Raw genomic sequence first — 19594 nt, 5'->3', positions numbered from 1 at the left:
GCATCTATATGCTAGTACACTAGGGTAGCCTTTATTTCGCAAGTTGATTGCTTTGTTTTTTGCAAACGCACCCTGAAGTTTCAGGTTTTGTTCTGAAAAAGAATCCAACTTAAGAGGTCAGTAGTTTTTCAAATTTTTTTTCGCATTTTTTGTTCCCTAATACCTTTAGAATTAATGTAGAAATCCACTTTACCATTGGAAGGTTTCGAAAAAGGCACAAAAATAATAATACCGCTCGACGTACGATCCAAACATGAGAAATCGTGTCCGCCAGTGAAAAAACGCTCATTCACCCAGCCATTTCTCCGACAAATGTCATATGTCAGTGTTTATACACTCCACGATATACCTCATGATATGTGAAAAAAGTTCTATTGTAGAATAAAAATTTCTATATAAAAAAAATGTAAAGAAAACAGGCCTGATTACTTTACTGATCCCTTAAACAAGCTCATTATTTTCACTTTAAACTGTGTCTAAATCATTTTACATTTCATATTTAAGGGGTTACATGGGTTTCCTTGGGTAAAAAACAGCTTTTTACAACAATTTTTTTCTCATATAAAAAATGAAATATTTTAATGGAATTTTTTATTGTTACAAGCAAAACTATTAAACGCTATTAATAAAAAAAATCTGAAATTTTTCGAAAAAAAATATTTTAAACTCGGTCATTGTGACGCCATTTCCAGTGACCCCTCGGTAAAAACATGCGGCCGCGTTGGCAGGATAACTCCTTATAGCATCATCTTAAGTGAAAAAATACGTATTTTAGTTAAAATCCTAACTTGGAACTTGAACGAAGGAAAAAAACTGTAAATTTGATTTTTGGCAGACATTTTTACAAAAAAACGCAATTTCAATGAAAATAAAGATCGGTTGAGTAATTCTCGAGAAATCTTGCCAACCGACTTCAAAGACACAGTTTCGCGAAAAATTCGTTTAAAGACGATTTTTTTTTTGAAACCCGAAAACCCATGTAATCCCTTAAATATATTTATAGGGGGTCTGGAGCGATTATAGCCGAGTTATAATCGCTTAAGCGGTTTCTACGCCAATTAAGAAGAAGAAGGGGGTCTGGAGTTTCTTGATCTTTTGCATTTTTATTTTCAAAAGCAAAAAAATTCCATCACTTTGAAAAAATTATATTCTATTGCAAAATTTTTCGTTTCACAAAAAAAGTTTTAACAACTTTCATTAAATAAGTTATGAATCAAGAGTACTGAGCATTCATACAAACGCCGTAATAATTTTGTGCTGCTTATCCATGAGGTACATATGTACATAGGTGCTGTATTTATGCTCAGTTGCTGAATTATTGAGTCTCAGTGCCCCTTTTAGGGAGCTTTTGCAAAAATAAAATCAACTTGGAAATAATAGGGACTCCCTAATGTACGCAGATTTTTAATGACTTTTGCTCTTCAGTACAATAAAATTTGGGGAAATGTGATTGGGAGTGTTTGCAGATGCCAGATGATGTGAATTGATTTGCTGAAAATAGCACCTCAACACCATATTATAACCTCAATGTTTGATAGGCAACGGCTAGACCCCAACTTGGTAAATTACTAATCCGTAATACTGCCGACTAGACCAATATGATTAAGGCACGATTTTATTTTGGCAGCACTTTTGGGTCCCTATAGCAAACAAAACTATTCTAATATGTGCAACATGCTGCAAGGGTATAAAAACAATTAAAGTCGAGGGCAAATTTAATGAGGACGTGGTTGAAATTACCTAACAACCATAAAAATATTAACTGTTGAAAGAATGTTTGAAGTTTTTGCTTACCTTTCGGCAACTTCCGAATAATTTTGAATCAAATGTGTTTATTTCTTTATCCAATCCATTAATTTCGATCTTCGTGTGTGTGTTTGCCGAATATCAGTTTGTTCAATCTTTTATTTCCGACAATTGACAACACATTATCTATATACCTATAATCACAATGTATACATACATACATACATATGTATATGTATATATATGTATACTAATATATATGTATATATTAGATATGTGATTCAATGTTATGTTTGTGTACACAAATGACGGGGCTAGATGCGCGAGCATGGCGCAAGAGTTGAAGAGGTCAAAAAGTGATTACATAATGTTATTGTTAGGAAACTGAAATGAGCAAAGGTGTGCAACGAAAGCTGTAGGAAGGTGGGCGTTTAGCTGTTGCAACCATCAGATTAGATTAGATGATTAATGTACAAACAACATTTGTTGAGGAAGACTTACGCACATCCACGGATATACAAGACACTCACATGCATACTTATGTACAATAAATTATTGCACTGAAAAGCAGTTGCAAACGCCAATGCCCCAAAACGCCTAACATACTATAAATTCATGTGCATACATACCTATGTACATTTTGACAAAAAAGCGCCTAGAAATTGTAATTAAAGTCTCCGGGTAAATAATATTTCACAAAAATGAATTTTGCTAAGTTGGTAGGACTGACCTTAATTACGGATACTACTACTACTACTAGTTTATTTACAGCAGCTGCTTAAGGGGGTAGTATGGTAAAAGCAACATTTTTTCAGTATTTTTTTTCATACAAATTTTTATTTGAGAGCGCAGGTTTTTCTTATGTTATTCTACATGTAATATAGTACAGAGAAAACATTTTTTTCTCAATTTTTCTTGATATCCAGTGGAGATATGGCTGAACGGAAGACGCCATCTTTAAAGTGGTACCCACGATTTCTTCATTGTGGATGATCTGAAACGAACGGGATAAATTTTATTTTAGAGTACATATGAATAGCGATCTAATGACCTTCGACTGAAACAATTCGTTGATAAATAAACAAATAGTGCAACTTTTAATTTTTTTTTTTTTTTTTTTCACCTATTTTTGGTTACTAATTGTGTCCTAATGTTGTCAAATATCTATTAACAATGATGATTATAGGTCATTAGATAGCCAAGTCTTTTCTGAAAATTCCAAAAAAAAATTAGACAAATCGGCCAAGGAGATTGGCTGGAATCGTGGGTACCAGTTCAAAAAACATTGTTTCGCGAAAAACGCATTTAAAGGTCAACAAAAGAATCGACTCGACACGCCAGCTGTGCGATTCGAGCGCCCGACAGATCTCGTTTTTAAAAACTTTCCGTTACCATCTGAGTCAAAGGAAAATTTCTACATTATTATTAAGGGCTTAAAGTAATCAAAACAGCAAACAAATTTGTTTCGTTGTTTTGAAAATTGTTTAGCATAATACCCCCTTAAGTCGATACACCTCAGTAGTTTGTTGCAATTTTTACAATCGATAAAAATATCGAACAAAGAATTTATCTCAAGTTCTGTATTTCTAACCAAATTAGTTGCATATGTTGAAGAAGGCTTACGATGATTCAGTTTTATCAAAAGTACAAGTCTACGAGTCGTACAAACCCTTCGAGAGATCGTTGAAGACATGTCTCCTTCTAGATAACCTTCGACTTCTTCAACTGATGAAAATATTAAAAGTGTAAAAGATATGATGCTTGATAATCGTCAGGCAAGTGTTAGAGAGATGACAAGAGAGCTTGACATATCTCGAGAGTCCGTTCGTATGATTTTGGTGGATATTTTGGGTATGAAACGCGTTCTTGCTCAACTTGTCATCATCCAACGGTAGGCCTAAGAAACGTGCTGTTTCGATGGGGTCGTACCAAAGGGAGAGAGTTGTGTGATGAGTGGGGTTAGTGGGACATGCAGAACATATATTAGATGTGTCGGGGTCTATTCTGGATAAGTAGGAATTGAACCTGCTACAGTATCCAAAACGAAAATTCGCAAGGATCACTTTCGTTTCTCGCGGCAACTCGTGCTCTTCGTCTGCAATTGGTGGTGGTTTGACTCCATATACGCAAGCATTGAGAGGGAGTCGGTGAAGGTGTTCATTGTTGCGTCCGAAGTCTGGTCGGTCGACGTAGTTGAGGAATGACCTCTTGGTGCTTCTAGGAGGCGGTTTCGCTCTAAGCAGGTGACTGCAGGGATGATTTATGTGAAAGGAACTTTGAAGGCGACAAATTAAATATTGAATAATTAAATATTTTGTGTTTTATTTACAATTTCCGAATACTTACTTCAATGTTAGAAGTATAAATGAGTTTAATATTTTTCTTTTATACACAAGCATAAATGTCGTATATAGCAGTATAGGTGTGTAGTTGCAAGTGATGTGTCTTAGATTTTTAAAATAATTGCTCACATTTTCCGAAATTCTAAAGAGCAATAACAATATTAATTTGAAACAACTTGTTTTTAATTTCAGGTGTTATACCATGAAATCGTATCACATGCACGAGTGGTAAGCGCCTGCATACGCTCAGCAACAGAGGAACATCAAGGGCAGGTGCTACTGCAGCAACAGCAAGAGGAAGAACAGCAGCTGCAATCGATCGATAGCGGCAGCACAACAATCGCAGAGCAAACAAATTCATCACTCACATCCAACGAAGAGACAACTTTGCCGTTAGCCACAGCCAATGAGCAGAGCAAACACGAAGTGAGCGGTGCTACGAGTAATAGCGGCTTCGAAACTGCCGAAAAGTCCTCGCTATCGCCTGGGTCGCCGTTGGTCAGATCGAATACGGCATCACCGGAAAGAGCAGCAGAAACTGAGATTACTGAAGATAGTTTGGAGCGATTGCAGAATCGTTATCATTTACTATATTTGAAGGCGTTCGAGGTACAGCTTTGGTTGGACGGATTGTTGCGCAAGAAAAGTTCGAATACGGTAAGTTTGTTAAGTATTAAGTTTATGTTTGATGCACGGCAGTCAGTAAGTTACTAAGCACAAGCTATCATGTTAAACAAAACTGATTTCCACAATTATGGCGACTGAATGGAATTACCAAGTTCACATATTCGAGTTTCAACACATAAACATTTTCCAGGAAGTGTATATCGTGTGAATACTCACAAGTAATTTAGTTGAAAGTGCATTCATTCTTGTGTTTGTTAAGCTCAGTGCACACTGTGATCCAATCGTCTCGCCACACAAGTGTAATATAAATATGTAGTCTTATGTAAATTCGTCAAAGTCAATCATTTTTTTTAGTAAAAGCTAAGTTGCTTTATGACTTATATATTTATATATGTATGTATGTATACTCAAATGTCCAGTGCTCCACTTTGTCGATTACAGCTGTCGGTGCCTTAACAGGTTTTGCAGCGCACGCCACAACGAGTGAGCGCTTTTGGGATAGGTGTTATTTTCACTATCTCTGTGCTAAATGTAGAAATGGTTTTAGAATCGACGCTTCACATTTCATTCGCCGTTTGACGGCCGTCGTTCTACTTATATGGCAAGATGCTTGGGTAAATTCGTACGTATGTATATGCTTACCATAGATACATACCTATACATATGTATATGTGCGGTATCAATCAAACCACATCACATTGAATTCACAACTTTCAAACCACAGGCATTTTAGCTTGACCGAAACTTTCACAGTTTTATATGGCTTTACACTTTGCTGCTTCAAGAGTAAAAGTTAGTTAACGCTACCTGAGCGCGCTATGTATCCGTGTGTATAGCTGAAATATTTGCTTCAAACCGCTAAATGTCAGTCTTAGGGAAGACTCCACTCAGATTAAATGTCATTTACATGTTAAATCAAATCGATCACCAATAGCGAACGCTGAACAATGACCTTAACCGCTATTTGCCGGTGCTCAATCTAGTGTATTTCGAGTCTCATGCGGCAGCGACTGCTACCGTTCATAAAGCTCAAGTTGAAGTAAAAGTTCACGCGCTGACAGTACTACGTGTTAGGTGTCGGGCTCTAGATTGGCACTTGTCGGTTGTTAGTGGCGTTAATTGAGCCCTGTCAAATTGGCAACTCGTGGCATCGATGGTCTCGTCACCGTTTCCATTGAGCGTTGGACATGAATTAAACGTATGGAACGAGATCGTCACGGCCTTAAATCATTTTTTCATTTCATGATTTTCACCTGTAGAGGTAGGCAAACCAGCTGCGCAACCATAAAACACAGTTCGTGCAGAAAAGAGAAATACATTAAAATTTATACCATATTCAAAATAAAGATCACGTAAACGCCGAACTTTTTTCGTATTAGAACACAGCTATCAGCTAAATGTGCGCAAATTAGAGTTTCGAATTTTTTAATTGAAACTTTTGGATTAAGAATTAGATTTTTACTTTTTAATCCTGATGTACAACTAAGTTATATACTGTCAATAAATGTTCGAAGTACTTCATGTTTGATTTAACCTCGATTGTATTACGCGCTTATTGAACGCTGAAAATCCGTTCATGCCCAAAGACATCAGATGCTGTTGCTCGTTTAACATTTACCCATACATTTTCGATTGAATTCAGGTCCAGTGCCTGCGCTGGCCATCCCATTACGTCGATCCTTTCTAATGCAAACCAATCCCTAGCTAGTTTGATCGAATGTTTTGGGTCTTTACCCTGTTCAAACGTCCTTTTAATAGCAATTTTCCAACTGGAAAATGTTAACATAACATCGTTCAGTAAATGGTAACATACGCAGTTAGGTCCATGTTACCATAGATAAAATGTATGGGACCGACAAGATAGTACGAAAACCAAGTCCATTTCATAATGCTTAGACCACCTTGTTTAAAAGTTTTGATAGTGTACCTGGAATGATAAACGGTCTTTGGGAGTGGACGGATATGTTTTCCGTACCTTGTTCCAATTTCGCTTTCATCAGTACACAGCACATTCTGTCTTTTTGTAGCTGGTCAATTGAATTGTTCTTTTTCATGTAGTCACAAGTTTCTTCGTCGAAAAATGTACTTTCGGGAGACTCTTTATCTTCAAATTGTTTTCATATGGTCTCCTACGAATTGTATGAGTAGTAACCGTAAAGATTAAATAATTTTCTCTCATTTTTCAGAATGCTTAGGGCTTTATTTTTAAATATCGTATAATCTGTCTGTCCTCTAATATTGATATTTTACATTTTCACCCACGATTCTTAGCATTACCTTTGCATTTCATAGCATTATGTATCATTGTGGAGCAGTATCCCATTATTGCTTCGATGCTTTCTTGTTTTCTGTCTTGTTTCCTTAGCTTCACCATCAATTCATGCTTCTCGAAGGAACACTATTTTGTTATTCGCACAAAAAGTTTATCACTGGGATTTCAAAAAGTTTTTATCAGAAAATCATTAAATCCCTTAAATACATTTACTTATCACAGCTATCTAATCATTTTTTAATATATGGACCCCTAGTGGCAGGCTCTACTAAATTAGTGAACATCTCATTTTTTTAGAAAATACAAAAATGCGTCATAGAAAATACAGTCGAAGCAGAAGTAATACTATTTTTTTCGTTTTTTATAATTTGAAGTGTGTATTCTACCAAAATAATCACGCTTGTTGAATTAGCAAGTCCGTATCTAGTAAGAAAATTCTCTAAATATTTATCTTTTGCAATACTATTTTCATGAACACAACTGTATGTACATATGTATCTTTAGTACAATTATCATGTTGAATCCCAATGTTTTAGGTCGAAATATTCGAATTATAAGTTTTCAAGGTGAATATAATTACATAGCTGATCTTACGAAACTTCCAAAATCAGCCACGAGTTGCTCATTTTCTGGGTGATGAGCACGAGAAAATCGTGTGCATGGCCATTGGTTTGCCTTGAAAATTAAAAAAAGCATCTCACAAGTATATAAGTATGTGTATATGAAGTAAGTTTGTCTATCATTTCTGTTTGCTGGCCATTAATCTTCGTGTAAATTCATGCGTGAATAATTGTTTAGTACGAGAGCTGTCCCTAATGCGATTTGAATATAGTTTTATAGTTTTAGAGCCAGAAATAAGTTTATTTGTCATAATACAAATATTTCTAATAACCTCGAAGCCTCTTCATTGTACATTTCTACTATTACAAATCGTTACTAAAACTAACTCAATGCCGAAGAAGTCGCCCTATAAAAATGTATCAGTGGATACATTACTGTAGAAGTATGTTCCTATGCTGGTTTATATGCTTTGTGTTAACTAATTCATAAACATTTGGACCGACCAATAAACAAAATTTCACTTATTACAAAACAATAAAATGATTCAAGTACAAAAGTATACATATGTACCTTACATACAAATGTACCTAATATGGATCAAGGTAAATAATTACCTGCACCATTACTTTTAATAAAAGATGAAAAGGCAATACGAATGCATAGGTGTACTATAGTGAGGTAATATGTTCCTTAGCACATAATAGAAGTACCAAACGAGCATTCAAACTACCAAAAAGTTAAATAAACATTAGCGTAGTTGACTGACGTAGTTGTCTAAACTATCCATTTTTATACTCTTGCAACTTGTTGCTACAGAGTATAATAGTTTTATTCACCTAACCAAAACTAAGCGAGATAGATATAGGATTATATATATGTACATATACATATAAACGATCAGGATGACAAAAAAAGTTGAAATCAGGGTGACTATATATCTGTCCGTCTGTTCATCTAAGCTTTAACTTAACTAAAAATTGAGATATATTGATAATATTACGAGCTCGTTAATTGGCGTAATCGGACCACTACCACGCCCAAAAATCGTCATTAACCGAAAACCTATAAAGTGCCATAACTAAGCACTAAGCACCTGTGTAATTTGGCACAAGGGATCGTAGTAGCAAGGAGAACCTTTAATGTACAGATCTCTTAAACTACTAAAGCTACAATAACCACATTTGCTCAGCGCAAATATTATATGAATTCCTAACGACGGTGTGAAAATCGGAAGATAACTCCGCGCTTTCCCCAACCGATTTCGACTAAACTTAGTACGATTTTTTTTTTATTTCTATGTCACAGTGTGAAAATGGGCTAAATCGGAACATAATTTTCAATTCCATTTGATCCTTTCACTTTCCAGTACACCGAGAACTAGGAAACAATTAATATAAAGGGCCAAACTTTGCACTAATAACACTGGCATACAACAATTTTTTTTTTGTTTGGTGCAGCTCTGTGCGCATCAGTAGTCAGTATAGTAGGTAGGATGACCCACATTCCCGCTACTAGATGTTATTTTCTTCTTTCTTATGAACAAGAGCTGATATGGAAAATGTGACTTGTTTTCTCGTATCAACTCACAAAATACATCCAAAATCAGGTATAAAATCTTAGGCACCAAAATGAGTGTAGGCCAGTGTAATTCCTTTAAAGTATACCACCTTATGACTAAAAATTGTCCAAATCTAACCAAAACTGTTCAAGACCTTCGGTACCGAATATGTGGATCTCAGTACCTATAGTTAACTTTTGATCGAAAATAGGGGTCAATGTGTGAGATATAAAATTGAAATTCAGAGAGAATCCTGACTAACTGGATTTATTAGGCATAGTAATTCCACAGAGAGTCAAAAATGGGTTGAATCGGGTCAAAGCCTAATATAAAGATTTTCGAACTTCCCGATGGCTTTATGCTGGATATATCGACCAATATTTGAGTTGATGTTTTACATCTTAACGCATTTTCCTGGCGTTGATTCTTGCAAGTTGCAAGAATATAAAATGTTTGGTTGTACCAGAACTTAGCCCTTTCTTGCTTGTTTGTTTCAAATTATTGACTTATGTTTTTTTTTTTACTTTCTAGAGCATTGTTAACGCCGCCGGTTATATTGATGACAACGACAATGTAAATTGCCATTCATCCGACTGTGAGGAAGACGAGACAGCTGCAACAGAGGACGACCTAAATATACTCGGTTCGGGGATCGAAAGCGATCTCACACATAATTCATCCTCATTTGGAGAGCTGCGAGATTGCATTGATTTGGTTGAAGAGGGAAATCACGGCGCCGAAAAGGTAAATTATCCCATAACTTAGACACCAAAAGCGGTTTTCGCGGGTTTTGCTATGTGTCAAAGAGTTGTTTGGCTGATGCTTGTTCTTAGCAGCGCTTGCATGGACTATTTTCAGCTTTGTTAAATGTTCCATAAATTAGGTGTCCATAAGAAAGTAGTGTACGCATATCGCATGTTACATATAGTAAACATCTAGACATTAATTCCGACCGTTTAAAAGCACGCCGGTAAGTTCTAGCAAATGTCATTCTATTACAAATGATGCTCAAAAGACAAAACCTATGAGATGTTGTCGTTGCTGCAAATATTGACAACTTCAAAAGCGAAACATGGTTAACGGTAAAAAATAATATATTATATCTGAAGAAGTTGTTGTATTATGCGTTAATCGTATGAGCTGAAATTTTTATTTTTTGACCTTTGATGGTACATACATATGTACATACATACATCCGCCACACAGCTGGCTCCAAAACAAATTTCTTTAGAATACTCTTTGTGCTTATTTCATTTACCTCAAACGTAAAATTGACATTACCAAACAGGGTGACTGCGAAGACGGTGACGACGAAGGAGAAGACGAGGACGACGACGAAGTTTGTTTTGGCCGTTCCCGCTTTGGCAAGCCGCCACGAGGCTATAGCACAGTATTGGTTACATTTGAGAAACGCGCCAGTCTTGGTGGTCCAACACGACCGACAACGCTCACTGATTTCGAGGCTGACTCTGAGAGCAGCGACTGGGAGACAACAGCGCAACAGGTGGTCACTCAGAAGTCAGACCCAAGCCAACTGCAATTATTCAACGAAGATATTCCAATCATTTCAAAGCAAATCGTCACATCGCCAATCGAAGACGCAGGCAGCAAGGTCGCTCAATTACCATTTGATATTCACACCTCGTCCAGTGCAACATTCGATAGTTACCTGCAGCAAGATGACATCGACGGTTTGATTGCAACTAAACAGCATGAAAGCGCGTCAGTCCGCGCATCGCCAATTTCGATGAAAACGAAAACGAATATGCTTAACGCAGATTATGAAAATCGCAAACTAGTCTCAATGAGCGCGTCACAAGTGGCCGCCACAATCACCACCACCACCACTGCCAATGAAACTAATGCCAACTCTGCGGGCACGCAGCCTCCGCAGAAACTTCAAACACTACACAACAACACACCGATCGGTCTGCCGATCAAGCAAAAGAGCATCGCAATCATATCACCGAATAGTCACAACAATAAATCGCCGACTGTCTCGCGCAAGCGACACTCACAGCACCACACCGACATCTCAAAGTTTAATCGATCGAATCGTAAATCCAAAAATTGCGCCGTCTTCTACTTCAAACATCTGGATACGGACAACGAAACTAATTGCAGCAGCGTGGGCGACGCCGCTGATTTTAACACCACAGCAGATGGTTTATCCTCTTCTAATTCACAAACAAGCGAAGTAAGTACCACTGAAAATGCGTGGTGTTGGTTATGGTAATGCATATGGTACATATACACACACGACGTTGGGATGTGTTTGGCGTGGTATTGAAAATAGGTTGGTGTTCGTCCAGCCTAGCTACCCTGGTTCTGAATCACTGCACACAAATTTACAACATTCCCAGTTTTCCAGAGTGAATTAAAAGAAGATCGTTTTCAGTTTCACTTGGAAATTATACGTTTCTGGTACACTCATCTTTTTCTTTAGTGATGTAGACACCGCTTACGCGGTTATAGCCGAGTTAACAACAGCGCGCCAGTGGTTTCCTCTTTTCATAATGCGGCGCCAATTGGAGATTCCAAGCGAAGCCAGGTCCTTCTCCACCTGGTTTTTCCAACGGAGTGGAGATCTTCCTCTTCCTCTACTTCCCCCGGCGGGTATTTCGTCAAATACTTTTTGGGCTGGAGCGTTTTCGTCCATTCAGACGACATGACATAACCAGCTTAGCCGCTTTCTTTTAATTCGCTGAACTATGTCAATGTCGTCGTATATCTCATACAGATCATTGTTCCATCGAATGCGATATTCGCCGTGGCCAATGCACAAAAGACCATAAATCTTCCGCAGAACCTTTCTCTCTCGTAACTCGTAACGTGATATTGTCTTCATCCATGCCTCTGCACCACATAGCAGGACGGGGATGATGAGTGACTTGTAGGTCTTTGTTCGACGAGAGAGGACTTTACTTTTTAATTGCCCACTCAAACCGTAGTACCATCTGTTGGCAAGAATTATTCTGCCTTGGATTTCGAGGCTGACATTGTTGTTGCTGGTTCCAAGATAGACGAAATTGTGAATCGTGAATCGTTACATTCACCTGGTAGACCTGTTAGCGAAGTGAGTGGTATATGAAGGCAGCTTCTCAAAGGGGATGTGCTAAATCTTTAAGATGAGTATGTGAAATTTCGCGACCAATATGAAAAACTTTGCTCTGGCGCCGTCAGTAACAAAATAAGTAATTATAATGTATTGCTTCTTCTCTTTGCCAACAGCCTGTTGCATGTTATGTTACTGAATGCATGCAGCACTCATGACATACACAACATACTAATATGCATATGTCTGTAAAATATTTAACATATATTCTATAAGTCGCTGTGTTGTTTACGTGTATATGTCACTTATATACTTGTGTTCGCTAATATACATACATTTGCCATTCTCTTAGTTAACATATTCACGTCATTGTTTCAACTCATTTAGCATCATTTGTTGAAATCGGCTGACGCGTCATCTGACGACGACGGTGGCTGGCTGTACTCGTCTGTCTTACCGCCACAAAGCGAAGAGGGCGCTGGCGCATGCGATGGTGTAGAAATCGACGAAAAAGGTAACATCTGCATCACAACCATTGTCATTGATGGCATGCAGTCATCCGCTGTGACATCCAGTTCAGCATTAACTACAACACCACCAACAGCGAACCGCGTCATTAATGACGACTCAGATAAGGAGAACAAGGAAGCCCGCGCTGCCACACTCTCCACTGCCGCACTAACCACCTTACCGGTGTCGAATGCTTGCGCACAATCTTGCGACATAAGCTCGGTGCCGTCCTCACAAAATTGCACACAAATCGCACACGCCGAAATACAATTGACCCCAGTATCCACAACTTCGACGGCGGAAACTGCGCTGTCTGCCGGTCGATTTAAAGTGAAAAACTTCGCCGCCAGTGGTAGCAGCAGCAGCTACAGCACCAGAAGTAGTAGCTGTTCGTCGAACGATCTGCTCACCGAGACGACATCGGCCACTAATACAACGCAAATCACACAAATGCATTTTCAGCGCGTGCATCGCACCGAAATGGAATTGCAAATCGACGCCAACGGTAATAAATCCAGGCATATGACCGCCGATGGTGCGAGCAGAGCTGTGGCCACCAATAATTCCCATAACAATAATAATAACGGTGATGTTGATAACTGCAATGCAAGCAACAACAACGCCAGCAAAAGGGACGACAATGCAAATCATAACGCTAATAATAATCAGAGTATTGTATTGCACCAACCGCAGATGCCCCAAGAAGCGCTTACTTCAAGTGAAAATAATCAAAAGGTGAGTGACTATGTTGAAAACTTCGATTTTTGTTCAAAGGTCCTCATTTGACAAAAAAGAAAGGTTTCTACATATTTTAAATATCAGTTAATAAAAACTGCTTTAAAAATATACATTTATAATGAATCATAACTATGTTTTGTCTCATTTCAGAGCGAAATGTCTTATTCCGTACGCTGGCACCCTAAAACTGTTATTGATTCAAGCAATAAAACTTCAATGCAACGTCAGCAAATGCAGAAAATAGAAAGTAAGACAGTTCTTTTGCCTCCGCGCTCGCCATTTAAACCGGAAAAATCACTGCCGTCAACAGCACGAAGCGACAACTTCAACCCAACTAATGTGACAAAGGTATATAAAATAACTGTTCATTCCTAACCTCTAACAATCATATGGTAAACACGTACAAATGCAATTTCCTTTACGTATCGAACAAGTGGCCCATATGTTTTTATGTACAACGATGCTGATCGTTTAAACTCGTTGAAATTTTTTGATGAAAACGTTATCTTGCATTAAGCAGTATTGTACTCATTTAAAAGTTACTCCTAGTGGGGTCCACAATTCTATTAGGCATCAGTCTAATAAGCAGCATATAATTTGCACGAAAACTTGAATGCAGAGCTTGTGTGTGTTCATCGAATGCGGTCATTCATAAGTAATACAAAAGTACCAACTTTATTGAATGGCCAGCGGAGTGAGGATTTATAAAGGGGTTCCCTATTTTTTAAAGACAAAACACAGAAACTTCAATATTTAATGGGTTTATTATCATTCGAAAGAACACTCTTTGGCATGTATTTTTTAAAGATTATCTCTTTAAAATGTGGGCCGCGGCTGCGTCGCAGATGGTCCATCCGTCGATCCCAATTTTCGATACTCGTTCAAGCATTTCGACTGTTAACTGCCGAATGACATGCGTGATGTTTTGCTCCAAAACCTTAATCGAAGCGGGATTGTCCGTATAGACTTTAGACTTTACATATCCCCAAAGGAAAAAGTCTAACGTTGTGATATCACACTATCTTGGTGGCCAACCGACTGGCCCAAAACGTGAAACTATCTGCTCACGGAAGTGTTCTTTCAATAAAATCATTCATTGATGTGATGTGTGAAAAGTGGCGCCGATTTGTTGAAACCAAATGTCGCCGAGATTACGAGCTTCAATTTCAGGCATCAAATAGTCGGTTATCATGGCGCGATAACGGTCGCCATTGACGGTTTCGTTTTCACCAGCATCATTTTCGAAGAAATGTGGACCTGGACCGATGATTCCACCGACCCACAAACTACACCAAACCATTATTTTTCTGGATGAAATGACAGCTCTTTAATCCCTTCAGGTTGCTCTTCGTCTCAAAAGCGGCAATTTTTCTTGTTTATATACACATTGAGCCAGAAGTGGGTCTCATCGTTGAACATAATTTGGCTCGAATACGCCGGATCTTCTTGGACCTTTCAAGAGCCCATAGAGCGAGCGATGTCGCTTGGAAAGGTCGAGCGGCTTAATTCTTCCACAAACCGTACGCTTTCAATTTAAGATCTCGACGTAAAATTCGCCAAGCCGTTCCATACGTCAGTCCGAGTTGCTGCGAACGGGGCCGAATCGACTCTCCACGGTCTTCCTGTACATTCTCAGCTATATGCGTGCTGGACGTGGTCTATTCGGTCGACTATTTTCCAATAATGAATGCTGTGTCTCAAGATGGGTGTTGGTGTTGCGAATAGTACGACCAGTAAGACGATTATGTTGACCATAAGTTGAGTGAATCGCGCGAAACACATTCTTTACAGAACATTTGTAAACGTTTTTCAGGCATAAGTCTTCCCATGATGAAATGCCAAATAATGCTGAACAAAAATAACATAACATCTTGACAAGACTCACGCGTGATCTGTCAAAAAAGGCTATTGAGAAAAGTACCACACACTACCGAGGTGGACTTGCGATAAGGACTTAACGCATTTGTTGAAACAATAACAATACATTCACTTGACTACAGCCAGAGAAGCAAAAACACATCATTACTAATTTTCTAAAATCAATATATCCATGCCACATATGCATATGTACACAGCTAGATGCATATTATTGCACTCTCGCAGGCACGCATTGCGTGAGGCGTCTAAGCTGGGTGCCAATAGCTGCCAGTGGACTTGACCAGCCTTGAAAACGTGCTTGCGCTCAGGTGCCAAGCCCACAACCACGCACAATAACAAGAAAGCCCACCGGGGGCTGAATATATAACATCTACATTTCATGTGCGTACGCATATATACATATGTCTACATATGTATATGCATATTTAGCTATGTATGTACATATATATATGTACATACATATGTATGTTACTGCACTTGCCTGTGGCACAGCTGATTTATTTGAGGCGACTTTTCAACTAGCAACTTTGCACGTACCCTAGCGAAACATGAATTTGTTGAACTGAATTTGCATTGCGATTAGTTCCAACACAAAAGGAGCGAATGCGAATATGCATGAGTATATACTATAGGTACATTGTCTAGGTGTATAGTTGGGTAAGTGAAATTATCTTGTTTTTTCTCGAAGTGCGATAATGATACGCCAGTGTTGAGTTTTAATCAGAAGGTGAGATAAGCAAACTTTTAGGCGGTGATGTTACTTTTGTTATCTGCTTGACGTCCATATGTATGCAGATATGGATGAAGTAGATACACAGAATTTAATTAATTTTTGAAAGTAACATCATGAGAGACATAACGGTTCTTCAAGGGGAATGATGGTGTTACAGTGACAATCAGCGGCTACTGTCACCCGTTTTATTTTCAGCTTGACTTTTGTTTTTATTACCTACCTAAATACTTACATACATACATAAATGTATAGTCGGTTATATGTATATGTATACATATGTATATTTGGTAGTCGAAAAAGTCTTTTCGTATTTCTAATCAAACTTCAACATCTTTTTCTATATTTATACTAATAAATAATTAAACAAATATGGGCGACATTTTGGGCGACCACTTTTTGCCATCTTTCCGCTAGAGACATTATTCCATCAATGTGAAACTTTCATCAATGTAAATCGAAATTTCGAAATTTTCAGAACGGAAGCGAGCGAACCATTGTAATACAGCATCGTCTCTGTAAACTTCACAAATTTCATTTCAGGTATCATTCTTTCCTTTTTTATAAAAGAAATTTAAAAATATAGCGAATTTCTGCATTATTTTCACTCATCTTTGAACAGCTGTAAATTTTTTTCAACTTCCTCGAATTTAATTTTTTGGTTACATGAAGCTTAAAATCTCACCTTTCCAACACTATATGGTATGACACAATGTGATTGGTAGCACTGGAGATATACGACTGCAACGAAATCTATTGACAAAATACGAAAAGACTTTTTCGACTACCCAATATATGTGACCTGGTCTACGAAAAGGGAGCTAACGTGCGAAAACTAGTTTTCTGGGAAAAGCTGTTAAAAATAATCATCAGTTTCTCGTTATCTCATTAATTGTTCTCCTTTTTTTTGACACCTAAGCCCCCTTTCCGTAGACCAGGTCACATATAATATAAAACCCACTAAAACTGAGTACTCGTAAGTGTTCGATGGAACAAATTTCAAAACTATATGTGCAAAACTTTGAGTTTTCGTGTTTCCTTTTTTACTATTTTTTTTCTTCTTCTGTAAAACACTGTTCATATAATTGAAAAAATTCACGCCACTTGCGCATGCAACACCAATTTCAACTAAACGAAATACTTCATGTAATGGAGTATAACAAGATTTTCAGACGCCAATCAATCTCTCAATGCCTTAAACAAACCGTTTATTTCTAATATAAAATACATTAAATATAGCCTCATTTAGTCCGGTTATATTCAAATTTTAGCACATTTAAAACCCATAAGCCATTGCTGAATGCGCACAAATATGAAAAGTCAGATAAAATCTAAAATCACAACGCGAAAAGCTAACTTAAACTCATACATAAGCGCGTCTGCACATAGGAGCATTTACGAAGTTATTAGGTGGGGGTTTGAATCGATTTTTGTTAGCTTATCTTATCGAGAGCACGCCCTGAATATACTGTGGCTATCATATTATACTCGTACTTATAATTATTTGTGTGTGCCTCATTTGCCACCCCGTTGACTGCCGCTTTGCCAACGATATATTAAAATTATTAATAAACACAAATAAAATGGAGCCAACACTTTTGCAAAAAACCGATTGGCTTTCGACTCGCAAACTCTTCGGGTGGCTTGCGGTGAAGTCATACAGCTGCTGATCAGTCTGCTCCGTTTCGTTGTGAAAGTTGTGCAAAAATTAAGCAGAAGGGAAAATCAAAAGTGCCAGTAGTGTAGTAGTAATATTTGATAAACATTAATACTTTGTGTAAATAAAATTTGCAAGTGCAAACAAGAAAGCTAAAAAAAAAAAATTATTGTGCCAATTATTTTAAAACGGACGTGCGATAAATCACAAATGCATGTTTCTTAGCCATTCAAAGTTCGTCGAGTGGCTCGATTTGGATTTCGATTTTAGTTTCGGTTACGATTGAATTTGCGTGCGCCAGCTCACTTAAGTGAGACAACTAATCACAAGATCAGAGTTTCCATATTTTTGCTGTCGAACGTTAACGTTCACGGACTGTTAGCATCCTTTCATACACAAGTACGATTTTCCTTTTATACATATGTATACTTATATCTACATATGTATATATTATACATATTTGCATGTGAATACATACATATGTACATTTATTAATTGGTAACCAATGCCAGAAGCGCAATATTGGCAGACAATTATTGTATTCAAAATCTCAAAACAAATGAGAAACTTTTGCTGTCAGCGCCAGTGCTGACCACAGCGATCTTCGTGGATCACAACGGTTGAAGCTGTAAAATTTGGATTTTTAGAGTTTGCGCTTTTCACATTTATATGCTATACTTACATACATACATACATATGTGTGTATGTATATGATTATGTGCAAATAGTTTGCTGCGGTGAATGCATAAAACCTGGCAATTTTCATTGGCAAAGAAAAATCACAGATCGCAAATGTCAAATCGCAATTTGCGTGTGCATTCTCCTGTTTCATTGTTTTTTTTTTGTGTTTTGTTGAAAACTGCAATGTTTGGAGTTTTAATTGCTGATTGTGTTCCTAAGTCCAAGTATGTACATGTATGTCCAATGACTTGAGTAATAATTGTAATCAATTATCTCAACCGCCCAATCGTCCAATCGCCACATTGGCTTTGGCTGCTAGCGTTACGCCGCTTCCTTTCTTTTGTTTCCGTATTGATCATTGGCGCTCTCTTGCTAATAACTTGCGCAGCATTTTCCCCTTTGTTACTGATTTATCAATTTCGCTTGTTGTGGCCTTCGCCGCCGCCGTTGGAGTGGCCAGCGTCGGCTATTACTGCTTTGACCATTTTCAAATTTTCATTTGCTTTTGAATAATTGTTTCCGTTTATTGTCGTCGCCTCACCAGCATTCAAGTAGCGCTGGTTTAGTCACTTTATACGCTTGTCGGAGTTGTTTGTATTTGTGCAAAAAATGGATTCATTAGCGACTACGAATTGCAGCGCGGTCAGCAGCAAATACAGGCTGCTACTAAAATGTAATATTCACACATACACACATAAACGCTACGAGTTGCAATTAAATATCACAATTGCGCTGCTTTGTAATCCTGTGCAAGTGCATGTGTGTGTGTGTGTGTGGTTTGGTGTCTGATTTGTGGTGTGGACAAGCAATGAAATATATACACCTATACATTTATATACATACATATGTATGTAATGCATAGAAATATGTGGACCTCAACTGGTGTCTCTAAACAATACCCAGTCAGCCAAAGTGCTTGTACAAGTAGTATCTTCTTGCGTATGTCAGCTTCTTGTGTCCACGTGAAATCCAAAAACTCCAAATGAGTGTGTGCTTGTCTGTCATTTGTTTCTGTGTTTGACCTCAGTCCCGTACTTGGCACATAAAATATTCTAATTTGTGTTCTATAATTCGTTTACGCCCTATTTCTGCTGTACCCAATTGCCATTAACTCTGAAAAAAGAAAAACAAATTCAGAGATTCAAACATTAACGTTAAATATCGAAATGCTGACATACATATGTACATACTCACTTTCATACATATGCACGTATCCACTTGGATATGCTTATGCATATG

The 19594-nt window shown here is 37.7% G+C and overlaps 1 protein-coding gene and 1 long non-coding RNA gene across 7 annotated transcripts in view; one reads left to right on the top strand and one right to left on the bottom strand.

Annotated features, from left to right (window-relative positions):
* LOC126762716 (klarsicht protein) overlaps window positions 1-19594 on the top strand; it is a 97837-nt gene that overhangs the window by 62168 nt on the left and 16075 nt on the right. For 3 of the 5 annotated variants that reach the window (XM_050479668.1, XM_050479667.1, XM_050479670.1), the window contains exons 5-9: window positions 4281-4745; window positions 9638-9850; window positions 10395-11303; window positions 12549-13406; window positions 13560-13757. In XM_050479668.1, coding sequence (XP_050335625.1) covers window positions 4281-4745; window positions 9638-9850; window positions 10395-11303; window positions 12549-13406; window positions 13560-13757 — 2643 coding nt within the window. Of the gene's footprint in view, window positions 1-4280; window positions 4746-9637; window positions 9851-10394; window positions 11304-12548; window positions 13407-13559; window positions 13758-17962; window positions 18074-19594 lie in introns of those variants that run through there. The other 2 variants (XM_050479669.1, XM_050479671.1) reach the window with 2 other exon arrangements.
* On the bottom strand, window positions 2666-4389 carry LOC126762723 (uncharacterized). Of its 2 annotated transcripts, XR_007667503.1 has the most exons (4): window positions 4290-4389; window positions 4093-4230; window positions 3772-4020; window positions 2666-2740 (listed from the first exon to the last, which is right to left on the bottom strand). It is a non-coding gene; the product is annotated as an uncharacterized LOC126762723 (long non-coding RNA). The 2 variants fall into 2 exon arrangements; XR_007667502.1 differs by having other exon boundaries at window positions 2666-4020.

Source organism: Bactrocera neohumeralis, chromosome 6 (assembly GCF_024586455.1).
Source record: "Bactrocera neohumeralis isolate Rockhampton chromosome 6, APGP_CSIRO_Bneo_wtdbg2-racon-allhic-juicebox.fasta_v2, whole genome shotgun sequence".
In the NCBI taxonomy this organism is placed as follows: Eukaryota; Metazoa; Arthropoda; class Insecta; order Diptera; family Tephritidae; genus Bactrocera; species Bactrocera neohumeralis.
The sequence above is the reverse complement of the archived record's forward strand: the minus strand, read 5'-3'. Positions and strand labels throughout refer to the sequence as shown.